General features: G+C 43.0%; 1 protein-coding gene across 7 annotated transcripts in view; it reads right to left on the bottom strand.

Moving 5' to 3' along the window:
* ATP6V0A1 (ATPase H+ transporting V0 subunit a1) overlaps positions 1–20,397 on the bottom strand; it is a 78,121-nt gene that overhangs the window by 24,772 nt on the left and 32,952 nt on the right. For 4 of the 7 annotated variants that reach the window (XM_049779058.1, XM_049779059.1, XM_049779061.1 and 1 more), the window contains exons 5-13: positions 20,135–20,263; positions 9,882–9,985; positions 9,485–9,611; positions 8,312–8,394; positions 7,558–7,651; positions 5,297–5,509; positions 2,690–2,840; positions 2,083–2,222; positions 1,009–1,166 (exon numbers count right to left, since the gene is read on the bottom strand). In XM_049779058.1, the coding sequence (XP_049635015.1) occupies positions 1,009–1,166; positions 2,083–2,222; positions 2,690–2,840; positions 5,297–5,509; positions 7,558–7,651; positions 8,312–8,394; positions 9,485–9,611; positions 9,882–9,985; positions 20,135–20,263 (1,199 nt within the window). The remainder of the gene's footprint in view (positions 1–1,008; positions 1,167–2,082; positions 2,223–2,689; positions 2,841–5,296; positions 5,510–7,557; positions 7,652–8,311; positions 8,395–9,484; positions 9,612–9,881; positions 9,986–20,134; positions 20,264–20,397) is intronic. The other 3 variants (XM_049779060.1, XM_049779063.1, XM_049779064.1) reach the window with 1 other exon arrangement.

Raw genomic sequence — 20,397 nt, 5'->3', positions numbered from 1 at the left:
CCGACAGATCCCCAGAGAAACTAGTACAGCTATGTTTCTCTTCAATGTAAAATGAGGCACTAACATCTGAGAATAAGGGGTCAGAGACAACAGAATAATTGAATATACACATATAACCCAGGATGGAACTAGGGTGGGAAACTGCCTTTTTTTTTTTTTTTGGTTGATTTTTTAGCCACACCCAGCAGTGCTCAAAACTTACTCCTGGCTCTGCTCTCAGGAATTACTCCTGGCAGTGCTCGGGAGATGATATGGGATGCTGAGGATCAACCCTGGGTTGGCAGCATCCAGGTCAAATACCAAGCCCACTGTACTACTGCTCCAGCCACTTAATTTATAGTTTTGATACAACAGAAAAGAAAAATCACAGAGATCTGGAGCATGACCAAGAGGGGACAGGGCAGAAACAGGGACTTGGGCAGGAGTGGCGAACAAGTTTGACACAAAGAGCCAAAATTTTAAACTGTGAGAGTCAGAGAGCCACACCACGCAGTGACCTGCCAAACAGACAAACACTCACACAAAAGCATCTAATTTTAACAATAATATATGAAACACATATTGCATTTTGCCATTTTGAGTGAGGGTCAAAATCCTGCAGTGATGGTGAGGGTGTGCCGCATCCTCCACACTAAGAACTAACGGCAAGATGTGACACACGGGTCCGTCCCCCCCTCCACCCCCCCCCCCCCCGCTGGCCCGTGCAGTTGTTTCCAAGGGATGGGAGACGAGAGGACAAAGCCTGGGGGCGGGACTCCGCACTCAGAGATCTCTCCTCAGAGTCCCTCCTCAGAAGCAGCATAACAAAATCCAAACTTGGCAAAAAGCCACAGTATACAAACTAATGATAAAAGGCAAAGAGCCGTATTCAGCTCGAGAGCCGCGTGTTCGCCACCCCTGGACTTGGGCAATGGCTTCCTAAAGAGGCGCTAGTTTACTGTTGTGTGGGCAATCAGAGCTAAATACAAAAGAAATATGCGTTATTTTTTAGCCCCTTCTGCAACTTACGTCCAATTAGCTACCGTAAACATAGGTCGAACGCTCCAGGATGACCCAAAGATATTGAGAGATTTGGAAAAGCAGTCATTGTAGATGAGACCAGTATAGGTGGAGAAAACACCCATCAGCAGAATAATGTACCGACCACTGAATACAGTGCTAAACATCTGGGAACCAGAAGAAAGAGGCAATGAAATATACACCGTGTTACTTATGCCATGCCAGTGTTATGTAGAATATGCTAGACTCTTTGACTTTTTTTTTTTGGTTTTTGGGCCACACCCGGCGGTGCTCAGGGGTTACTCCTGGCTATCTGCTCAGAAATAGCTCCTGGCAGGCACGGGGGACCATATGGGACACCGGGATTCGAACCAACCACCTTTGGTCCTGGATCGGCTGCTTGCAATGCAAACACCGCTGTGCTATCTCTCCGGGCCCCCCTTTGACTTTTTATTCCATCTTAGGTCAGAGAACATAAGATAGGACCAAGCCATGATAATATAAAGTTACTTTCACATTATGGGAATAGAAATCTCTACGGCTTTTCTAAATTAAGTTATTTTATTTTATTTTTTTGTTTTAGGGCCACATCCAGTAGTGTCCAGGGCTTATTTCTGGCTCTGCACTCAGGGATAGCTCCAGATGGGGCTCAGGGGACCATATGGGTTTATGGGGATCAATCCTGGATCAGCCATGTTCTAGGAAAGCACCATATTATGGCCCAAGCCCATTGTCTCTGTGGTGTTATACTAAATATAACTTTTCTTTTCTTTTTTATTTTATTTTTTGGGGGGGTTACACCCGGCAGTGTTCAGGGGTTACTCCTGGCTCTATGCTCAGAAATCGCTCCTGGCAGGCACAGGGGACCATATGGGATGCCGGGATTTGAACCACCGCCCTTCTGCATGAAAGGCAAATGCCTTACCTCCATGCTATTTCTCTGGCCCCGCGAATATAACTTTTCTGTTTTCTATAAATTCTCCAAATTTTCTCTAAAGGACTTTCATATTATGTTTTTCATAATAAATCCTTGATAAAGAATAGTTTCCGCCCGACACAGTTGTATCTTAAAGTGCTCATTACCTCATTCTCATTTTTCTGGGAGAGGATGCGACTCTCCCTTAACACCATCCAGACAGCAAAAAGGGTCATCAAAATGCCGTGGCCAAAGTCCCCAAACATCACAGCAAATAGGAAAGGAAAAGTGATAATTGTATATGGCGCTATAGGGGAAGAAAAACAACATAGAAAGAAACAATACGGAAAACTTCAACAACTCCTGATATCATCCTTCCTTCTGAGTGCTAAAACAATTGCTCTAGGCAGGCTCAAGGGACCATATAGGATGCCAGGGATTAAACCTGGGTTGGCCACATGCAAGGTAAATGCCCTACCCACTATGCTAACACTCCGGACCCTCTTTTGGTGTTTGAGCCATGCTTGGTGGTGGCTCAGAGTTTACTTCTGGTTTTTCACTCAGGGTTCACTTCTGGTGGTGTTCTGGGGACCATGTTCATGGGAACTATGGTGTTCTGGTGTTAAAGGGACAATGGGGATACCAGGGACCAAGCCTGGGCCTCCTACAGTGAAAGCCAACAAGTTGTGTCCATTTATCAATAGCATTTAAAGGAAGCCATTAAAAGACACAACACAACAAAGCCCACAGAAGAGAAGATTCGAAATCTCTTACCTGGATTTATCTCTCTGTAGGTTCCAATTCCATAAGCATCCACTATATTCTGAAAGCCATTTGTGAACTTGTTTGTTTTGTTGTAGGTTGGGGGAGTCTGGTTTGTTTGCATCCTGTTCAAAATGGAGGGCACGGTAGAACCACTGTGCTCCTAAAACAAAACATCAAGATGAGGCTTATTTATATGTTTAAACTTTCCTAATGTAGTGGAGGTACAGGAGTAGTCATTTATCAAGACCCAATACATAAAAAGGTGTATTTTCTGGGTTGGAAGAATAGTACAGCGAGCAGGGTGCTTGCCTTACTCATGGCCAACCCAAGTTCCATCCCAGGCATTCCATATGGTCCCCTGAGCATTATCAGGAATAATTCTGAGAGCAAAGTTACAAGTAACTCATGAGCATCACCAGGTGTGGACCCAATCCTAGCACCCCCAAACAAAACCAGAAACATGTACATTTTCTTTTAAGCAACTTCTTTTTTTTTGGTGGGGGGGACCCATATCCAGCGGAGCTCAGGGGTTACTCCTGGCTCTGTGCTCAGAAATCGCTCTTGGCAGGCTCGGGGGACCTTATGGGATGTCAGGAATCGACCCTGGGTCAGTCCCGGGTTGGTTGTGTGCAAGGCAAACACCCTACCACTGTGCTCTCTCTCCAGCCCCCTTTTAAGCAACTTCAATCTCAATCTTTTCCAGTCTCTATAGAAAGTTTATTAGGTTTCGAATTCACAGTGAGGGTCCAGAGAGAAGTAAGGGGCTTGTCTTGCATGTGGCTCATCCTGTTCAAATCCAAAGATGAAATCCCTAGTTCAACCCCCTACACCACATATAATTCCATGAGGAGTCATTTGAGCTTCAATCTTTTTTTTTGTGGGGGAGGTGTATTGTTAGATTATACCTGGTAATACTTAGGGCCTACTCCTGTGCTGAGGGATCCCTCTTTGCAAAGATAAGGAGATCATCTGGGCACCAAAGATTAAACAAAGGTTGGTAGTGTGCAAGGAAAGCTCCCTACCTGCTGTACTATTTTCTTTTTTTTTTTTTTTTTTTTGGTTTTTGGGTCACACCCGGCAGTGCTCAGGGGTTACTCCTGGCTCTATGCTCAGAAATCACTCCTGGCAGGCTCGGAGGACCATATGGAATTCCGGGATTTGAACCACTGTCCTGCATGCAAGGCAAATGCCTTACCTCCATGCTATCTCTTCGGCCCCTTGACACATTTTCTAATAATCCTAGTTGGAGGAGTTAGTGTCCTCCCTCCATACACGTATCTCACTCTCAACATAGAATCTCATATACTTGCATGCCAACCTAAGCAAACCATTAGATACCAGAGTGTATATTTTTTTAAATTTTTTTATTTTGAATTATGAGAACAAAAGATGCAAAGAAAGAGGACAAGGTAAAGTTACAGTGGAAGGACAATCAGCCATAACATAATTCTCAGAAGAAGTCCCCTTGCTGACATCTTAACTTTGAACTTTCAGCCAAAGAATGTTAAGATAAATAAAACAGAATCCATGTACAATTACTTTGTCCCTCAAGTCCCCAGATTGTAGCACATTATAATATTTCTTAACAGCACACAAGGCAATCTAAAGTCATAAAACTTACGTAACTACTTAAACATTAGAGGCATAGTATTTTTTACATTTCCATGTACATGCATATTAGCTTAAGTTAACCTCAAGTTTTAAGTGGGTGCGTTTTAAGGATTAGAATCAAAGGAGCACAGTAAAAACGGTGTTAGAGTGGCAATTATTGTTTGCATAGGCTCACCAAAATATGAGAGGCATGGAAAGGAATAATGTTGGCCTAAATACAAAGAGATCCTACCCCTGAAGTTTCCTGGCATAAGACCAGCTCTAGGCTTCAGGCAAGTTATCGTCTGATCCAAGACATTGACTTTTCACACAGTCAGAGTGTATTTTTTTTTGTTTTGTTTTTTTGGGCCACACCCATTTGACACTCAGGGTTTACTCCTGGCTATGTGCTCAGAAATCGCCCCTGGCTTGGGGGGACCATATGGGACACCGGGGGATCGAACCTCGGTCCGTCCACTTGCAAGGCAGACGCCTTACCTCTAGCGCCACCTTCCCGGCCCCCAGAGTGTATATATTTTTTTTTTTTTTTGGTTTTTGGGCCACACCCGGTAACGCGCAGGGGTTACTCCTGGCTATGCGCTCAGAAGTCACTCCTGGCTTGGGGGACCATATGGGACGCCGGGGGATCGAACCGCGGTCCGTCTCCTAGGCTAGCGCAGGTAAGGCAGGCGCCTTACCTCCAGCGCCACCGCCCGGCCCCAGAGTGTATATTTTTGACCTAGAGTTTCTACATTTGTAAAACTAAGATATAAGAAATGCCTTGCTATGTGGCGAGAGATAATACAGTGAGCAAGATGCTTGCCTTGTACACAGCCAACCTGGGAGTAAACCCTGAATTCTGCTAGGTGTGACCCACAAAACAAAAAAGCAAAGCAACAAGAAGATGCACTGCCAGACTATAAGATGAACATGTTCTAGAACTCTGAAAGTAAAAATGGAGTGTTTCATGCTCCTGTTGAAGAACCCGCACTTCCTGGTTATGGGCTATTCCAATGGGAGACTTACCGTGCCCCTTCTGAGTGCAAACTGGATGGAGTCTAGGTCAGTGACAGGACACCAGACTTCGGCAATCAGACACTTCTGGGTCACGTCTATGTTGCACAGGTTCAGAGTGTGGTAGATGGCCTTCATCTTCCGTACCTTGATGAACCACACACGAATGCTCTTAGCAGCGGCCTGCAGAACCCTTTGGCGGTGATCCTCCGTTTGATTCAGAACCTTTATGTAGAGAAAGAAACAAGGGAGCAACCCTTCTAACAGTGGCCACCAACAATAGGATATGGATAGTAAAGATGCACAAGCTTCTCAGAAAGGCTGACAGGGGTGTGGTGAGTCACACCCCACTGTGCTCAGGGCTTACTCCTGGCTCTGCATTCAGGGATCACTCCTGGTGGGCTTGGGGTTCAGGGGATCAAACCTGGGTTGTACATGTGCAAAGCAAATCTCCTAACCTCTATAATTATTGCTCTAGACTGTTCCCCCCACAAACCTGGCTAGAATAGTTTCTGTCCCTTAAAAAATTATCAGAAATTTGGGGTTGGAGTAATAGCACAGTGGGTAGGGCATTTGCCTTACACACAGGCAACCCAGGTTCAATCCCTGGTGTCCCATATGGTCCCCTGAGCCTGCCAGGAGTGATTCTAAGTGCAGAGCTAGGAGTAACCCCTAAATGCTGCCAGGTGTGGCCCCAAATTTTTTTTTGTCTGTTGGGGGGAAAATATAGCTGCCAAAAACATGTGTAGTGGGTATGAAAGGGCAGAATGAACTTTGTAGACTTTGTTTTGTTTTCTTTTGGGGCCACACCCAGTGATGCTCAGGGATTAATCCTGGCTATGCACTCAGAAATTACTCCTGGCTTGGGGGATCCAACTGCAGTCCGTCCTAGGCTAGTGCTGGCAAGGCAGATGCCTTACTTCTTATGCAACCGCACTGGCCCCAAGACTTTTTAACTAGACATTCTTTCTTATATTTAAAAAATTATCCCAGGCTGGAGAGTACAGAAGTTAAAGTGTAAGTTTTATATGAGGCTGACCCAGTTTGATTCCCAGTACCATCAATAGCCCTTAAGCCCCACCAGGGTTCATTCCAGAGCAAAGAGAAAGGAATAGCCCCTGAGCATTACTGGGTGTAATCCCAAATGACTCACTCTCCACCTCCATTCCCACCAAAATAGCTTTTACTTAGTTAAGACACTTTTTTTTTTTTTTTTGTGGGGGGAGGTGGTTGGGTCATACCCAGGGGTGCTCAGGGGTTACTCCTGGCTCTGAGCTCAGAAGTCGCTCCTGGCAGGCTTGGGGGGTGGGAGGGAATATGGGATGCCATGATTCAAACTGGGTTCTGTCCTGTGATGACCTCGTGCAAGGCAAACAACTTACTGCTGTGCTATTGCTCTGGTCCATTTTAGTTTTTAATGCCACACGCAGCAACACTCAAGAGTTTATTCCTGAATCTGCACTCAAGACTTACTCCTGGCGGTGCTAGGGCGACCAAATGGGATAGAAGGAACCGAACCCCAGTCAGCTATGTACAAGGCAAGCACCTTATACTATCTCTCTGGCCCAAGGTGCTTGCCTTGCATGCACTTAACCCTGATTCAATTCCCTGCACCAAAATATGGTCTCTGTGCACCATTAGGTGCACACCAGGTGTGATCCCCTAAGCACAAAGCCAGGAACACCCCCTTAGCATCACTGGATCTAAAAACCACAAGGTATGGCTCACCATCCAGCCCCCCCAAAAATCCCATACTCAGTAGGGAGACGGCACAGCCCTAAGTTCTGGTATTACATAATTCCCAAGCACTACTGAGTATGTCCTCTATTGAAAAAAAATACCTCAAGGGCTAGGGAGATAGTACAGCAGATAAGGAGCTGGCTGACCCAGATTGGGTCCTAGTAACCCATATGGTCTCCTAAACCCTGTCAGGACAGATCCCTGAGTGCAGAGCCAGGAGTAAGCACTGAGACCACCAAAGGTAGTCCCAAAACAAAAACAAACAATGTCTTCAAAATCAGGAGGGAGAAATTTCATACTCCAAGAACAACTATTTCAGATATATAACATTCCAGTCTCATCTGAGGATGATTAATGCTATTTTTAATGTCTCCCAGCTCCCAAAGAGACATATTACCATGGGTATGGGTATTTCTTTTGAGATAATCTAAGGTGCTCCAGGTTCCCAATAAATGAATTCTGGAATGTCTCAAGAAAGGAAAAAATTCTTCTATTCTAGTATTTTATAAAAACAAATGCTATCCTTTGTATACCATTTGGAGGTCGTCAATCCTGGTGTTAACTCCAGAAGCCATTTCTTTCCTCTCCTGTGGTGTCTCTGGACAGGGATATAGTGAGGCGCGGAACCTGGAAAGTGCAGACACAGCCTGAGGAACATCCATGGATCGTAACCTTCTCCACTGCAATACTCTCATAAGTCATCCTGTACCAGTAGGATGGAATAGGGCTAGTTCAGACTGACATACCAATTAACGGTCATGATTTACTGGAAGTGATCTACAAAAGAATAACAACATTTAACTACCTGAAAGTCTACTAGTAGCTCTTCAAATTCCCTTGAGATTAAGAAAAAAAAAGGGGGGAGGAGTAATTGAAATCATTGAAAATGGCATTAAAATATTTAAAATGCTTTTAATTTTATTTCATTCATGGGTAGGAGGTGGGTCACATCAGTGATGCTCAGGGATTACTCTGGGACTTAGAAATTACTACTGGTGGTACCTGGGGGACCATATAGGATACTGGAGAATGAACCCAGGTCAGCCGCAAATGCGGCAAGGCAAATGCCCTACTTGCTGTGTTATTTCTCTAGCCCCATTAAAAAAAAATCTTAGGAGCAGAATTTCGGAAGAGTTTAAGGACAACTTAAGCAGTGTGTTATGGAACAGTATATGTGTAGATCCAGAATAGAATAGAATTCAGAAGCCTGAATCCTAACTGCTTTACCCAAGGAAAGGAAATTGTGGTTTACAGGATGCTCTGTCCTTGGGGGCAAAACACTCTTACCCTTCACATATTTTCTTGACTCTGTTTTTCAGCTGATCACCTTGGAAGAATATGATGAACACAGACTTGTGCACGTAGTCACCCTGGGCCCCAAACCAAAGCCAAAAGTTCAGACTTCAATTCAGAAGAAAACATTATAAGCAGTTTATTTTATTCATGACAACGAGATAGGAATTCTCTCTTTTGGGGGAGGTGGGGTGGGGAACAGTGTTTGGGCCACACTTGGCTGTGCTTACTCCTAGAAAGCTCTAGGGACCATATGAGGTTCTGGGCACTGTTCCTACACACCAGAATATTGCTCCAGACCCTAAATAAGAATCCCTTTAAAGGTATGTTAACTCTGTGCTTAGACTACTATCTTCAAATCATTTTTCTTGGTGGGAGGGACCATAAAGGGAAGTGTTGGGGCCAGTGTTCCAACATCTAGCAGTGCTTTGGGGACCAAATGTGGTGCTGGAGATTCAAATGGGTGTCATCAGGATGCAGATCAAGCACCACTGAGTGTGAATAAACCCCATCCTCACCATTTTCCCCAAGTTTCCAGTTAAGAGGCTGGAGAGATAGCTCAAAGCGCTTGATCCCAAGTACTTCGTGTAGTAAATCCTTAGCACAGAGTTGGGAGTAGCCCCTGGCACTCACTGCTGGGTGTAGCCCCCAAACGAATTCCAGTTAGGAGGGCTAAAAACAGCTTTTCTTTTGATTTCAAGTAACAGAAAACGTATAAAGCTCAAATTTTGGAGAGCAGAAAATGCAGCAGGTACAGCAGGTAGGACATTTGCTTTGCATGCGCTGACCTGTGTTTGACTCACTGACACTCTATACAGTCCTGGAGCCCAGATGATCATGAGTACTGAGCCAGGAATAAGCCCTGACCACAGCCAGTTGTGGCCCAAAAGCCAAAAAAAAAAAAAAAAAAAAAAAGGAGCAGAGAACATGGCTCACGTGTGTGAGATTTTGGGTTCAGTCCCTGACATAGCACTGCAGGAGTGGTCTGGGAGGCCCATCAAAACTGCCAAGTGCAGGTGTGTCCTCCACAGCTAACAGCACCAAGAGGGGAAGCAAATGCTCTGATCTCAATGGGAGACATTCAGACTTCCTGAAGGGAGTTGTCTGACTCAGGCTCTGGGCTCCCTTCTAACAGCTACGCCACAGGACACAATTTCCTTGTCTTACAGTCACAGGATCCTCCAGGGGGTTCTCGATATCAGCCTGTCGCAGGAACACATTCCCCCGGCACACCCGCCAAAGCATACGCTCAAAAGTAGGGATGCGTTCTCGGTTAATCACGCCAGCCACGAAGCTGTGGGGAGAAGAGCCAGATGGGGAATGCGATTCCCTGCTGTGGAGTGGGAAGCTCAAGGACAGGGCGAGTGAGAGGCACAGATGACCAACATGAGACTGTGCACAGTTCAAGTCAGAGAGCTGCTGAAGTTCTTGTAGGACAGCACTGGAGCTGACTCCAAATTGAGTGAGGAAAGCGGCTCAGGTGTAGGGGAGAGTGCATCCTGGAAGCAAGCCAAGGCCCAGCCTCCGCAGCGCTATGGAAGGATGGAAGTGAAGAGACACTTACCCGAGTCTCAAGGGCGTGCCTCTTCCCATCTCACTCGGCTCCAAGAGGGAGGAGGATTCTTCCAACAGGTCTGGATCCGCCATCTGCTGATGATGCAATTCAGCCTGAATTCACAAATCAATTAATATCTAATGAAAATAGTTAGTGGCATGCAGGGAAAGAGGAACCAGGAGATAAGTTCAGAAAATAAAGATGAAAAAAAAAAAAAAACTGCCAAAAGAGAAGACATACCCACAAGAAAAAAAAAAAAAAAAAAAAAAAAAAAAAAAAGAAGACAAGAGTAAGGGGGGAAATAAAGGAAAGAAACAAGAGGTAAAGAAAGCATAACTGCCCCAGTAAAGCACCTGGGGAAATGGTTTTTAGAAATAAGGAAGAAAGAAAAAATATTAAATGCTGGTGACATGTATAAAGCTGTTATTGGTGGAAGTCATTTTTTTTTCTCCATTGTTTCTGAGTAAGCAAGAAAATTTCAGGAAACACATCTGCATCTGGAGAAAAAGTCCAAGGATTTCTCCTTTTTGAGCAAAAACATGGTAGGTCTGGAGACACTTTTTTTTTTTTTTTGGAGACACTTTTATCATTACATTTCCAGGAGCTAAAAACTACAAGCAAAAAAATAAAATAAAAAAAGTCAAGACAGCATCATTATTATTGTAATTACTCTGTAACCTGGAGAACAGCCCAAGATGATTTGAGTTTTCCAGATTTCATGCTCTTAAAAATTCAAAACATGACAGAGCGGAAGAGACAAGAGGGTAAGTCATGGGGGCTGGAGAGGTAAGCATGGAGGTAAGATGTTTGCCTTCCATGCAGAAGGATGGTGGTTTGAATCCCAGCATCCCATATGGTCCCCCGTCCCTGTCAGGAGTGATTTCTGAGCGTAGAGCCAGGAGTAACCGCTGAACGCTGCCGGGTGTGACCCAAAAACAAAAACAAAAAAAAAAAGAGGGTAAGTCATTTGCCTTGCCATGTGACTGTTGCAGCATGACTCTGATGTGAATCCCTGGCATTTGTGAGCACAGAACCAGGACTAGCCCCTGAGTACCTTCAAGTGTGGATCAATCTCCAGATGTGGCTCAATACCATGCCACCACACCCTGTCAAAAAAAATTTCAGAACATGAAAAGTTTTGGCATGGCCACTGTAGAAAGCATTCCAACCTATGAGGCTTAGAGTGTTTCTTTTTTTTTCTAAAAAGATGAGAAATACAGGATAAAGTTGGAAGGAGTGGGACTTCATTATACCCACAAAAGCAAGAAAGAGATCAAACATATCTGATTGTCTTATTTGCTGACTAGGAATATTAAAAAGTTTTAATATTCTGGGCCATGGGGGCTGGTGAGGTGGCGCTAGTGGTAAGGTGCCTGCCTTGCAAGTTCTAGGCAAGGAAGGACCACGGTTCAATCCCCTGGCATCCCATATGGTACCCCCAAGCCAGGGACAATTTCTGAGCGCTTAGCCAGGAGTAACCCCTGAGCATCAAACGGGTATGGCAAAAAAAAAAAAAAAAAAAACCAAAACAAAACCAAATTCTGGGCCATGGTGATAGTTGAGGTCTGGAATACAAGCTCTTTGTGTATGGGAAGCCTGGGTCGATTTTGGCACCACCAACATCCCCTAAGCATAGAGCTGAGAGTAGCTCCTGAGCATATTCCAGGTGTGGCCTATCAAAAAAAAAAAAAAAGTAAGTCTTTGTAGGCTTTAAAGTCAAGGATTCTTGAAAACAGGTAAAGATCACAATCAAAACCAGTATTTCCTAAATAGGATGATTCCCCCAGGTGTGGGGGTAGGGCCAAAAGTAGCCTCAAGTGCAGAAGGGGGCACCTTCTGTAGTTCACTTAAATTAAACAAAGTAAATTTCAAGGGGAACAAAATTATTTTTCCCCCTCTAAAAGGGGCAGCAGCCAAATAAGTTTAGAGGCCTTTGATCTAAATCTAAACTGAAAGAGTAATATGATATGCTGAAAGAGAAACGAGTTCATGGGCTGGTTTAACAGTTTAGATTGTAAATGATTTCCACCATCACAGTTTATACAATGAAATGAAGGAATGGGACCTTCTCAGACATAGGCTGCACTCCCTGACCGCTCCCAGAACAAATCATAGAAATAACTCTCACCAGAAAAGAGAAGCAGCCCTAAAAAAGTGAAGGGGACCTTTCTACCACCTCATCCTCAACCTGAACATCCACACTTACTTGCTTGACCAAACACTAGCAAATCAGATCATCTTCCTTTTGAAAATTGAAATTTGACATAAAAATCTAGAGAATTTCTCCATCAGAGTTATTCCAAATTTCAATTTCATTCTATTCCTATCAACCTTGCTTATCAAAAAAAGCCACATGAGACCCACACTTGATTGTCACCAGACCAACTGCAAAAAAAAAAAAGTTGGAAAAGAAGTACAGTCTCTGATTTATAAAAGTTTGACTTCAGGATTTTTCAACTTTATGATGGTAAAAAGCTGCCCACACTAAGTCAAAAGAGACGTGTTCTCGGGGACATGCTTCACATTTTGAATTGTGAACTTTTCCTGGACTACTGATATGTGGCACAATATGCCACCATGTCACTGGGCAGAGGCAGTGAGTAGCTATCAACAAGTCCAGAGACCAAGAAGGGAAATAACCAAGATTGTCAAACCTACCTTTGACAATACCTGGGTTATATGGCTCAGCTGTAAAGCATATCTTGCCTGTGAGGCCCTGGAATTGATTCCTGGCACCACAAGAAAACAAAATCACCTCAGCAGCCAATAATGCTGTAGATAAATTTTCACTTTTAGTAATTATTAAATTACTATTTCAACCATCTAGTCCTTATTATAAAATAGATTTTGTATTAGATGATTCTTCTAAAGGGAAGTTAGACATTTTAAGCATATTTAGTAGCTGTGGTTATGCGATAACGTTTGGCAAGTTGGGTGTGTTAAAAGCATTTTTTAAAAAAGGAACCACAACCAGTGGAGTAGGGGGGCCCAACAAAGTCAAGTGTTTGGGCCTGGGGTGCTGGTATGAGGGATTGAACCCAGTATATTAGATGCTAGCAGGTACTACACCACTTGAGATATTTCCTGGGCTCTGATGCATTTTTGACTTAAAATAATTTCAAGTGACTAAGAACTTAACTCTGTACATGGTAAGTCTGCAAATCTAAAAAAGTGAAAATAATAATAAGACATAACTATAGAAGCAAGATCAACTCTGATCAAAGGGAAAAAAAAGGCAGACAATGGGTACACTGGAGGGCAGAGAAATGCTGTCATGAGACTCGGACTAAGAGGCATAAACTGCCATTCCTTGAGTGGTGAGGACAGTGACCCATGAGGTTCACTGCTGACCACATCACTGACCCTCCAGGGCTTCCTTCCTTCCTGTTTTTACGAAAATTAAAATTGATAGTTCTAAGCCTCAGGCAACTTGTTTTGAGACTCCAAAGAAGAATGGCTTTCAACTTACTCTCAATATGCTTTTTAAGAAAACCAATGAAATAAAAAAAAAAAAGAAAGAAAACCAATGAAATGACTACTCACAAAATTCTGCCCTATTGCCCTGGACAGTGTACAAGGCCTTTTTAAGTAAACCCTAAATATCAGGCTGAGTCCAAACATATGGGCTCTAAAAAGGGGACCACTGATGAAACAGCAAATAGGGATTTAGCAACCAAACTGCTCCAAACTCTTTATTTGGGCTCTCTAGGAATAAAAACCACAGCAGATCTGAAAATTAAATAGAAATGTGCAGTCATAGTCTTGTGACTTTATATTTAAGAATCCTAAGTCACAGAAAGGATATGTACCTTCCAGGAAACTAGGATATTAGAATCACTAATTGTGAGGACCTTTAAGCCAAAATCCAAAAGTATGTTTTATAAAATTTCAATCCTCATCAAGGCTCCTCATAAAAACTTTATTTATATTCCTCTACATTTCTTAGTATGACCTGTTTTACATCTCCCCTAATAAAAATACTGAAGCCACACCTGACAAAGGAAAATACTCTAGAACAAATAGTTCTATGTCTGCCCCTCAACATAAGTAGCACACACAATTCAAGTTACATTAATAACCAAGAGCAAACACTTTCACTTCCATTTACTTTGAGACAGAAATTTAATTTTGTAATCTACAGATTCACCCAAGCCCATAGGAGATGGCAGATGGAAAATAAAAAGAAAGCAGATGAATAGGAAATGCAGAAGGAAAGAAAGGCAGGGAACTGCATGCCATTAACCATTACTTTTCCAGTCTTCTTTACGTTCTCTTATGTTATGATGTTTATGGTAAAAGATGCAGAGAAATCTCTCCAGATCTTACAGCTCTTCATAAGAAAGAAGACTGAGAAAAGGATAATCATTAACAAGTCATTTTAAGTGCTCTAGATAAGAAATGGCTATGTTGAATTTCTAATCAGCCTAAATCACAAAAATATCCAAAAGAATTTACTCCCCCTTCTACATACCACCCCAATCATAACTTCTATGCCGAGAGAAGAACCATGTTCTGATTTAGCCATTTTTAAACTCATTATTGAAAGCTATTTATCATATTCACCAGATCATCTTTAGAAGAAGGATTTGCGATGAATAAGTGTTTCAGGTCATTTGCAAGTGTTATCAGCTCAGCATGAAAGAAAATTTCAAAAAACAACAACAAAGGGGCCAGAGCAGTAGCTCAGTAGTAGGGCACTTGACTTGCATGTGGCTGACCCAGGATGAACCTCAGTTCAATCCCCGGCGTCCATATGGTCCCCCGAGCCAGGAGCGATTTCTCAGCACATAGCCAGGAATAACTTCTGAGCTTCATCATGTTTGGCCCAAAACCCAAAACAAACAAACAAACAAAAAAAAACAAAAAAACAACAACAAAATAAGTCGTTGAGATTTGGAGGCTTAGAAGTTCCTCTAATTTTTGCATCATAAACCATGCTCAGATATGCAGAAGCATTTACCCTATGAGGTTGTGAATTTAGCCATGACAGTGACACCCAAGACGCTCCAATACCAGCACATAGGGCTGCTGAAAGGGACCTGGCACAGTTAGTGGCAAGAGCAGGCCAGACTGGAGGCCGGGAGGAATGTCACTGAATGGTTCTTGCCAGGACCTGCACTGTTGTGAAGGTGCCAGCACCGATGGGACAGACAATGACAGCAGAGGGAGAACCTCTCACAGTCATGACTCTGTTTCAAAAATATTTCCAGAGGGGCCGGAAAGACAGTACAGCAGGAAAAGTACTTTCCTTAGACACAGCCAACACGGGGTCAATCCCCAGCACAACTTATGGTCCCGTGAGTGCCAGGAGCGATCCCTGAATGCAGAGCCAGGAGTTAACCTCTCAGCATTGCCAGGTATGGATCTCAAACAACAAAGAATAAAAAATAATAATGAAAGGGAGAAACTGGCTGGACAGGAAGGTGTAGGGGGGAAATAAAAAGGATGTTCAAAGCTGCTTAATCACAGAGCTTCTAAATCTATAACTTGGGTTTTAGAAACATTCTATCTAAGGGGTTCTATTCTGGTTTTTATTTGTTTTAAATTAAAAAGTTCACAACTTAAATACCTAAACTTAAGGGAGTCTATTTGCTAGCCTTTATCCAGCATTTCTCCCAGAATGTACTACTAGGAAGCCTAAAACTTAGGGCATTATGAAAGACATTTTCTACATATCAGTGATACCCCAGCAATAAACTAGAGGCTTTATCAGAAGTAGGAAAAGGGATTAAGTTCCAAGTCATTCTAAAAATAGCTGGGCATTGATCTTGAGGCCAAGTTTACAGCAGATCAGTGGGCAGTGGCTTAGACACACGCAGACAAGAACACATCTATAGCATTATCTTCTGGGGTATTTCCTAGAGTGACTAAGTGATACATTCCATGTATACAGAGACTATGTTTTACTCATCTTAAGTCTCACAAAAAGCAGATACTGGCTTAAGCCCCATGACCTGTATATGGCTGATCTCAGTTTGATCTCCAGCACCAAGTGGTCCCCTAAAAATCACTGAGTGTAGCTCAGTTGTCCCCCACGCACCACTAAGGTAGCCCAGGTAATCATTCCCTCAACCTGCAGATCCTTGTAGCACCACATTCTCAGGCCTGACTGTTGAATTGCAAGTCTTATTGGCCAAGAATCGCCCAAAGGAGGAATCGCAGAGATAATACAGTGGGTACTTGCCTTAACTGACCCAGTTCAATCCCTGGCACCTCATATGGTCCTCTGAGCCCAGCCAGGAATGATCCCTGATTGCAGAACCAGGAGTAAACCCTGAGCATTGCCAGATCTACTCCAAAAATAAAGCCAAAAAAGAAAAAACCAAAAGGAGGGGCCTGAGAGATAGCATGGAGGTAAGGTGTTTGCCTTGCATAAAGGAGGACAGTGGTTCGAATGCTGGCATCCCATATGGTCCCCTGAGCCTGCCAGGAATGATTTCTGAGTGTAGAGCCAGGAGTAACCCCTGAGTGCTGACCTAAAACCAAAAATAACAAAACAAAACAAAACAAAACAAAAAAAACCAAAAGGAGCCTCAGGTCCCTAGCACTGCTTGGAAGATCCAAAAACAACTTAAAAAATTAAACAAAAGGGGCTGAGCAATAGTACAGCAGGTAAGACATTTGCCTTACATATAGCCAACCCAGAGTTTGATCTCTAGCATCCCCCTGAGTCTTGCTAAGAATAACTCTTGTGGGGGCCGGGCGGTGGCGCTAAAGGTAAGGTGCCTGCCTTGCCTGCACTAGCCTTGGACGGACCGCGGTTCGATCCCCCGGTGTCCCATATGGTCCCCCAAGCCAGGAGCAACTTCTGAGCACATAGCCAGGAGTAACCCCTGAGCGTTACCGGGTGTGGCCCAAAAACCAAAAAAAAAAAAAAAAAAAGAATAACTCTTGAGTGTAGAACCAGGAGTAAGCCCTGAGAATCACCAAAGATCAAACCCAAAACTGTGGCCCAAAATGGAACAAAATAAAAAAGCAAGTATTCATTAAATAATAAAAATAAATACAATAATGTGTCAGGAGTGAGCACACTGGAACTCCCAAGTTATTTCTTCATTAAAATAGTATGACAAAGTGGCTATGTATGTTGCAAAAGACCTGAAACACTAGAGAAGAGTTAATCACACTGGACCACACCTTGAATACCATGATATAGTGGGATGGTGCAAGAAGTTACCATTCAGTCTCAACATTCTCAACTCCCATGAGCAAGTTGAATATTCACGCAAAACCTCTTTGGACGTCCAGCCAGATTCCAATTCTTGGGAGGACCAGGCAATTAACTTCATCATAGCTATTCTGTTTTGTCTTGCCCCAGCAGATCTTTTTAATTAGAGTGATGGCCCCTAAGTTAAATCTTTACTTGCTGGAAAAATGTGGCACATCATCTTTCAGCTGACTCTCTAGCTAAATGCTTCTCAAACTAGCTGGTTTTAGACTTTGTGCAAACAGACTGCTGGGGCTCCATGCTCAATTTCTGATCAAAGAAGTCTAAGCAGAATCTGACCAATTGTCTTTAGACAAATTTCCAATAAGGGGGTGTTGCGGTTGAAGAATTCTTGATTCAATCTAGAGAATTATGGACAACTGTTCTGTGCTCATGGAAAAAAGAGAGTAAAAATAAAACAGGGGGGCCCGGAGAGATAGCACAGCGGTGTTTGCCTTGCAAGTAGCCGATCCAGGACCAAAGGTGGTTGGTTCGAATCCCGGTGTCCTATATGGTCCCCTGTGCCTGCCAGGAGCTATTTCTGAGCAGACAGCCAGGAGTAACCCCTGAGCACCACCGGGTGTGGCCCAAAAAACAAAACAAAAAAAATAAAAATAAAAATAAAATAAAATAAAACAGGGCCAGAGGGGCTGAACTATCAAGTACAGCAGGTAGGGCAGCTGGCCTAGGTTCGATCCTCAGAATTCATATTGTCCCCCTAGCCTGCTAAGAGTAATATCTGAATGCAGAGCCAGGGCAACCTTTGAGAGCCACTGGGTGTGCCCTCTACCCCCCCCCAAATGAGACAGTGACAGTACAGGGGGCAAGGCACTATGTACATGGCTAACCCCATTTTGATTCTTGGCAAAAACGCATGATTGCCAGCAATAGCCCTGAGAGCAGAGCCAGAAGTAAGCCCTGAGCACCTCTAAATGGGACCCAAAAAACCAAAGGGGAGGGAGAGAAAAACTGAAGACATATCAGATTCTAATTGAATAAGCACCTTATATGAGACCGGAGGGATAGCATGGAGGCAGGGCATTTGCCTTTCATGCAGAAGGATGGTGGTTCGAATCCTGGCATCCCATATGATCCCTTGTGCCTACCAGGGGCAATTTCTGAGCATAGAGCCAGGAGTGACCCCCTGAGCACTGCCGGGTGTGACCCAAAAACCAAAACAAAAAACAAAAAAAAAGAAATAAGTTTTGTCAAACATTTTTTGTTGGAGCCAGAGAGATAGCATGGAGGTAGTATGCTTGCCTTGCATGCAGAAGCACAGTGGTTTGAATTCTGGCATCCCATATGGTCCTCTGAGCCTGCCAAGAGTGATTTCTGAGCTTAGAGCCAGGAGTAACCCTGAGCGCTGCCGGGTGTGACCCAAAAACAAAAACAAAAACAGAAAAACAAAATGAAACAAAACATTTTTTTGTTGTTGAGCAAAAGAATCTAAGAATTTTTATGGGCAGTGCACTGAACAGTGTCATTGCAGTATCAGGTGGTGCTAATCTTGTGGCAAAGACAAAACCATGATAAAGTTTTACTCATCTTAAACCACCAGAGAAAGCATGTCTAGGCTGAAAACTAAGCCTCTTACCTAGGTTTAACACACTGATGCCAACACTGCAATTTGTGTTAATTAAACCACATTCAAGTGAGAGCCACAGGTGGTACATGTCAGTTACATGTCAGAGCCACAGGTGGCACATGTCAGTACCAACATGTAATTTAGAAAAAGGAAATCAACTGAAATACTTGGTCCAAACCCTTTCCAAGGGGTTATTAGCAAACTGGTTTCTGCTAGTTTATACCCTACATATTTAACCTAGGAACTTTCGAAAACACTTTCCCCTATAAGATACTGCTGTTGAGGAAAATCTCAGAATTTTTAACAGGTACCCTGTCAGTATTTCCATATAGCATTAAAAAAAACATTAAAAAATGAAAAGTGTGGGCCCAGAGAGATAGCATAGCGGTGTTTGCCTTGCAAGCAGCCGATCCAGAACCAAAGGTGGTTGGTTCGAATCTCGGTGTCCCATATGGTCCCTCGTGCCTGCCAGGAGCTATTTCTGAGCAGACAGCCAGGAGTAACCCCTGAGCACCGCTGGGTGTGGCCCAAAAGCAAAAAAAAAAAAAAAGAAAAGAAAAGAAAAGTGTGGCTACCGACTCATATTTCCTCTGGAGAAGTGCACTTTCTTAGCCTTGTCTGTCTCTTTGGCCTATACCTGCCTAAAGTCTCCACTTTCTTACTTTTGAACCCTAAAGTAAATGGGGAAACCCTAAAGAAAATAGGGAAACAGCCTCACACATCCTGGCTTGGAATGTGTTACCTGGCTTTTTTTTTCCACTCTGGAGAAGCTCACGTTCTTGAACAAGGATTTTTATCTACCTCTCTCCTTCGCTCCAGTTCCTAAATAAAATTATTACTATCACATATGCACACACACACACATTCACACAATGTGACATGTATCTGAAATACTTGAGAAAATGTTCTCAAAGGTTCATGAACAGAGAGAATAAGGGCTCAAAGAAATAACTCAACGAGCAGGAGCACAAACCTGGTATAAGGGTTGTGAGGGAGGCCTGAGTTCAACACCAGCACCACATATCCCTCAGCATAGAGTGACTCCTGGGTGACCCAAAAGCAAAACCAAAAAAATCCTCAGAAAATAAAATAAAAAATTGATGAAAAGAGGTTTGGAGCTTAAGATGGTGCTATAATTTTGTATGTAAACAATATGTATGTATGCCTCTTATACTTACCATAAAACATAATGTTAAACGTTTCAGCTATTTTTATACAGCAATAATAGGATTTCTCCTTTCCCCATCTTAGATAAAAAAAATTGCAGAAAATGTAAAAAATAGAAAAACCATGGCTGGCTGTGTACTGCATGGAAAATGGAACATAATCTGACATTTCTTCAATTAAAATTGGATGTGAAAATGGTATTGTTTCAAACTGGCAAATTAAAATAATCACTGGAATAAAAATATGGCCCACTGGTATAGGTAGAATCAGCTGCTCAAATACTAAAAGAAACAATAGTCTGACCTCATCAAAAAACTGTTGAGTTTTGCGAAGTATAAATTTTAATTCAGTCAGTTCCAGGAAGTTTCTCTTCAGAGCTTCCTGGTTTGTGTTGATTTCCTTGAGTTCATTTTCAATCTTCTCAAAATTGGCCTATAGAAAAAAAGTTTAACTATTAACTCAAGCTAAGTTCATAAGCTTTCTATAAAGACAAATGAATGAGTCTTTTCCACAGAACTCTTGCCACAGAGAAGCTTCAAATATAGTGGTATCTACTCAACAAATAC

The sequence above is a fragment of the Suncus etruscus genome, chromosome 1 (genome assembly GCF_024139225.1).
Source record: "Suncus etruscus isolate mSunEtr1 chromosome 1, mSunEtr1.pri.cur, whole genome shotgun sequence".
In the NCBI taxonomy this organism is placed as follows: domain Eukaryota; kingdom Metazoa; phylum Chordata; class Mammalia; order Eulipotyphla; family Soricidae; genus Suncus; species Suncus etruscus.
Note: the sequence above shows the minus strand (reverse complement) of the source record. Positions and strands in the feature narration are given on the sequence as shown.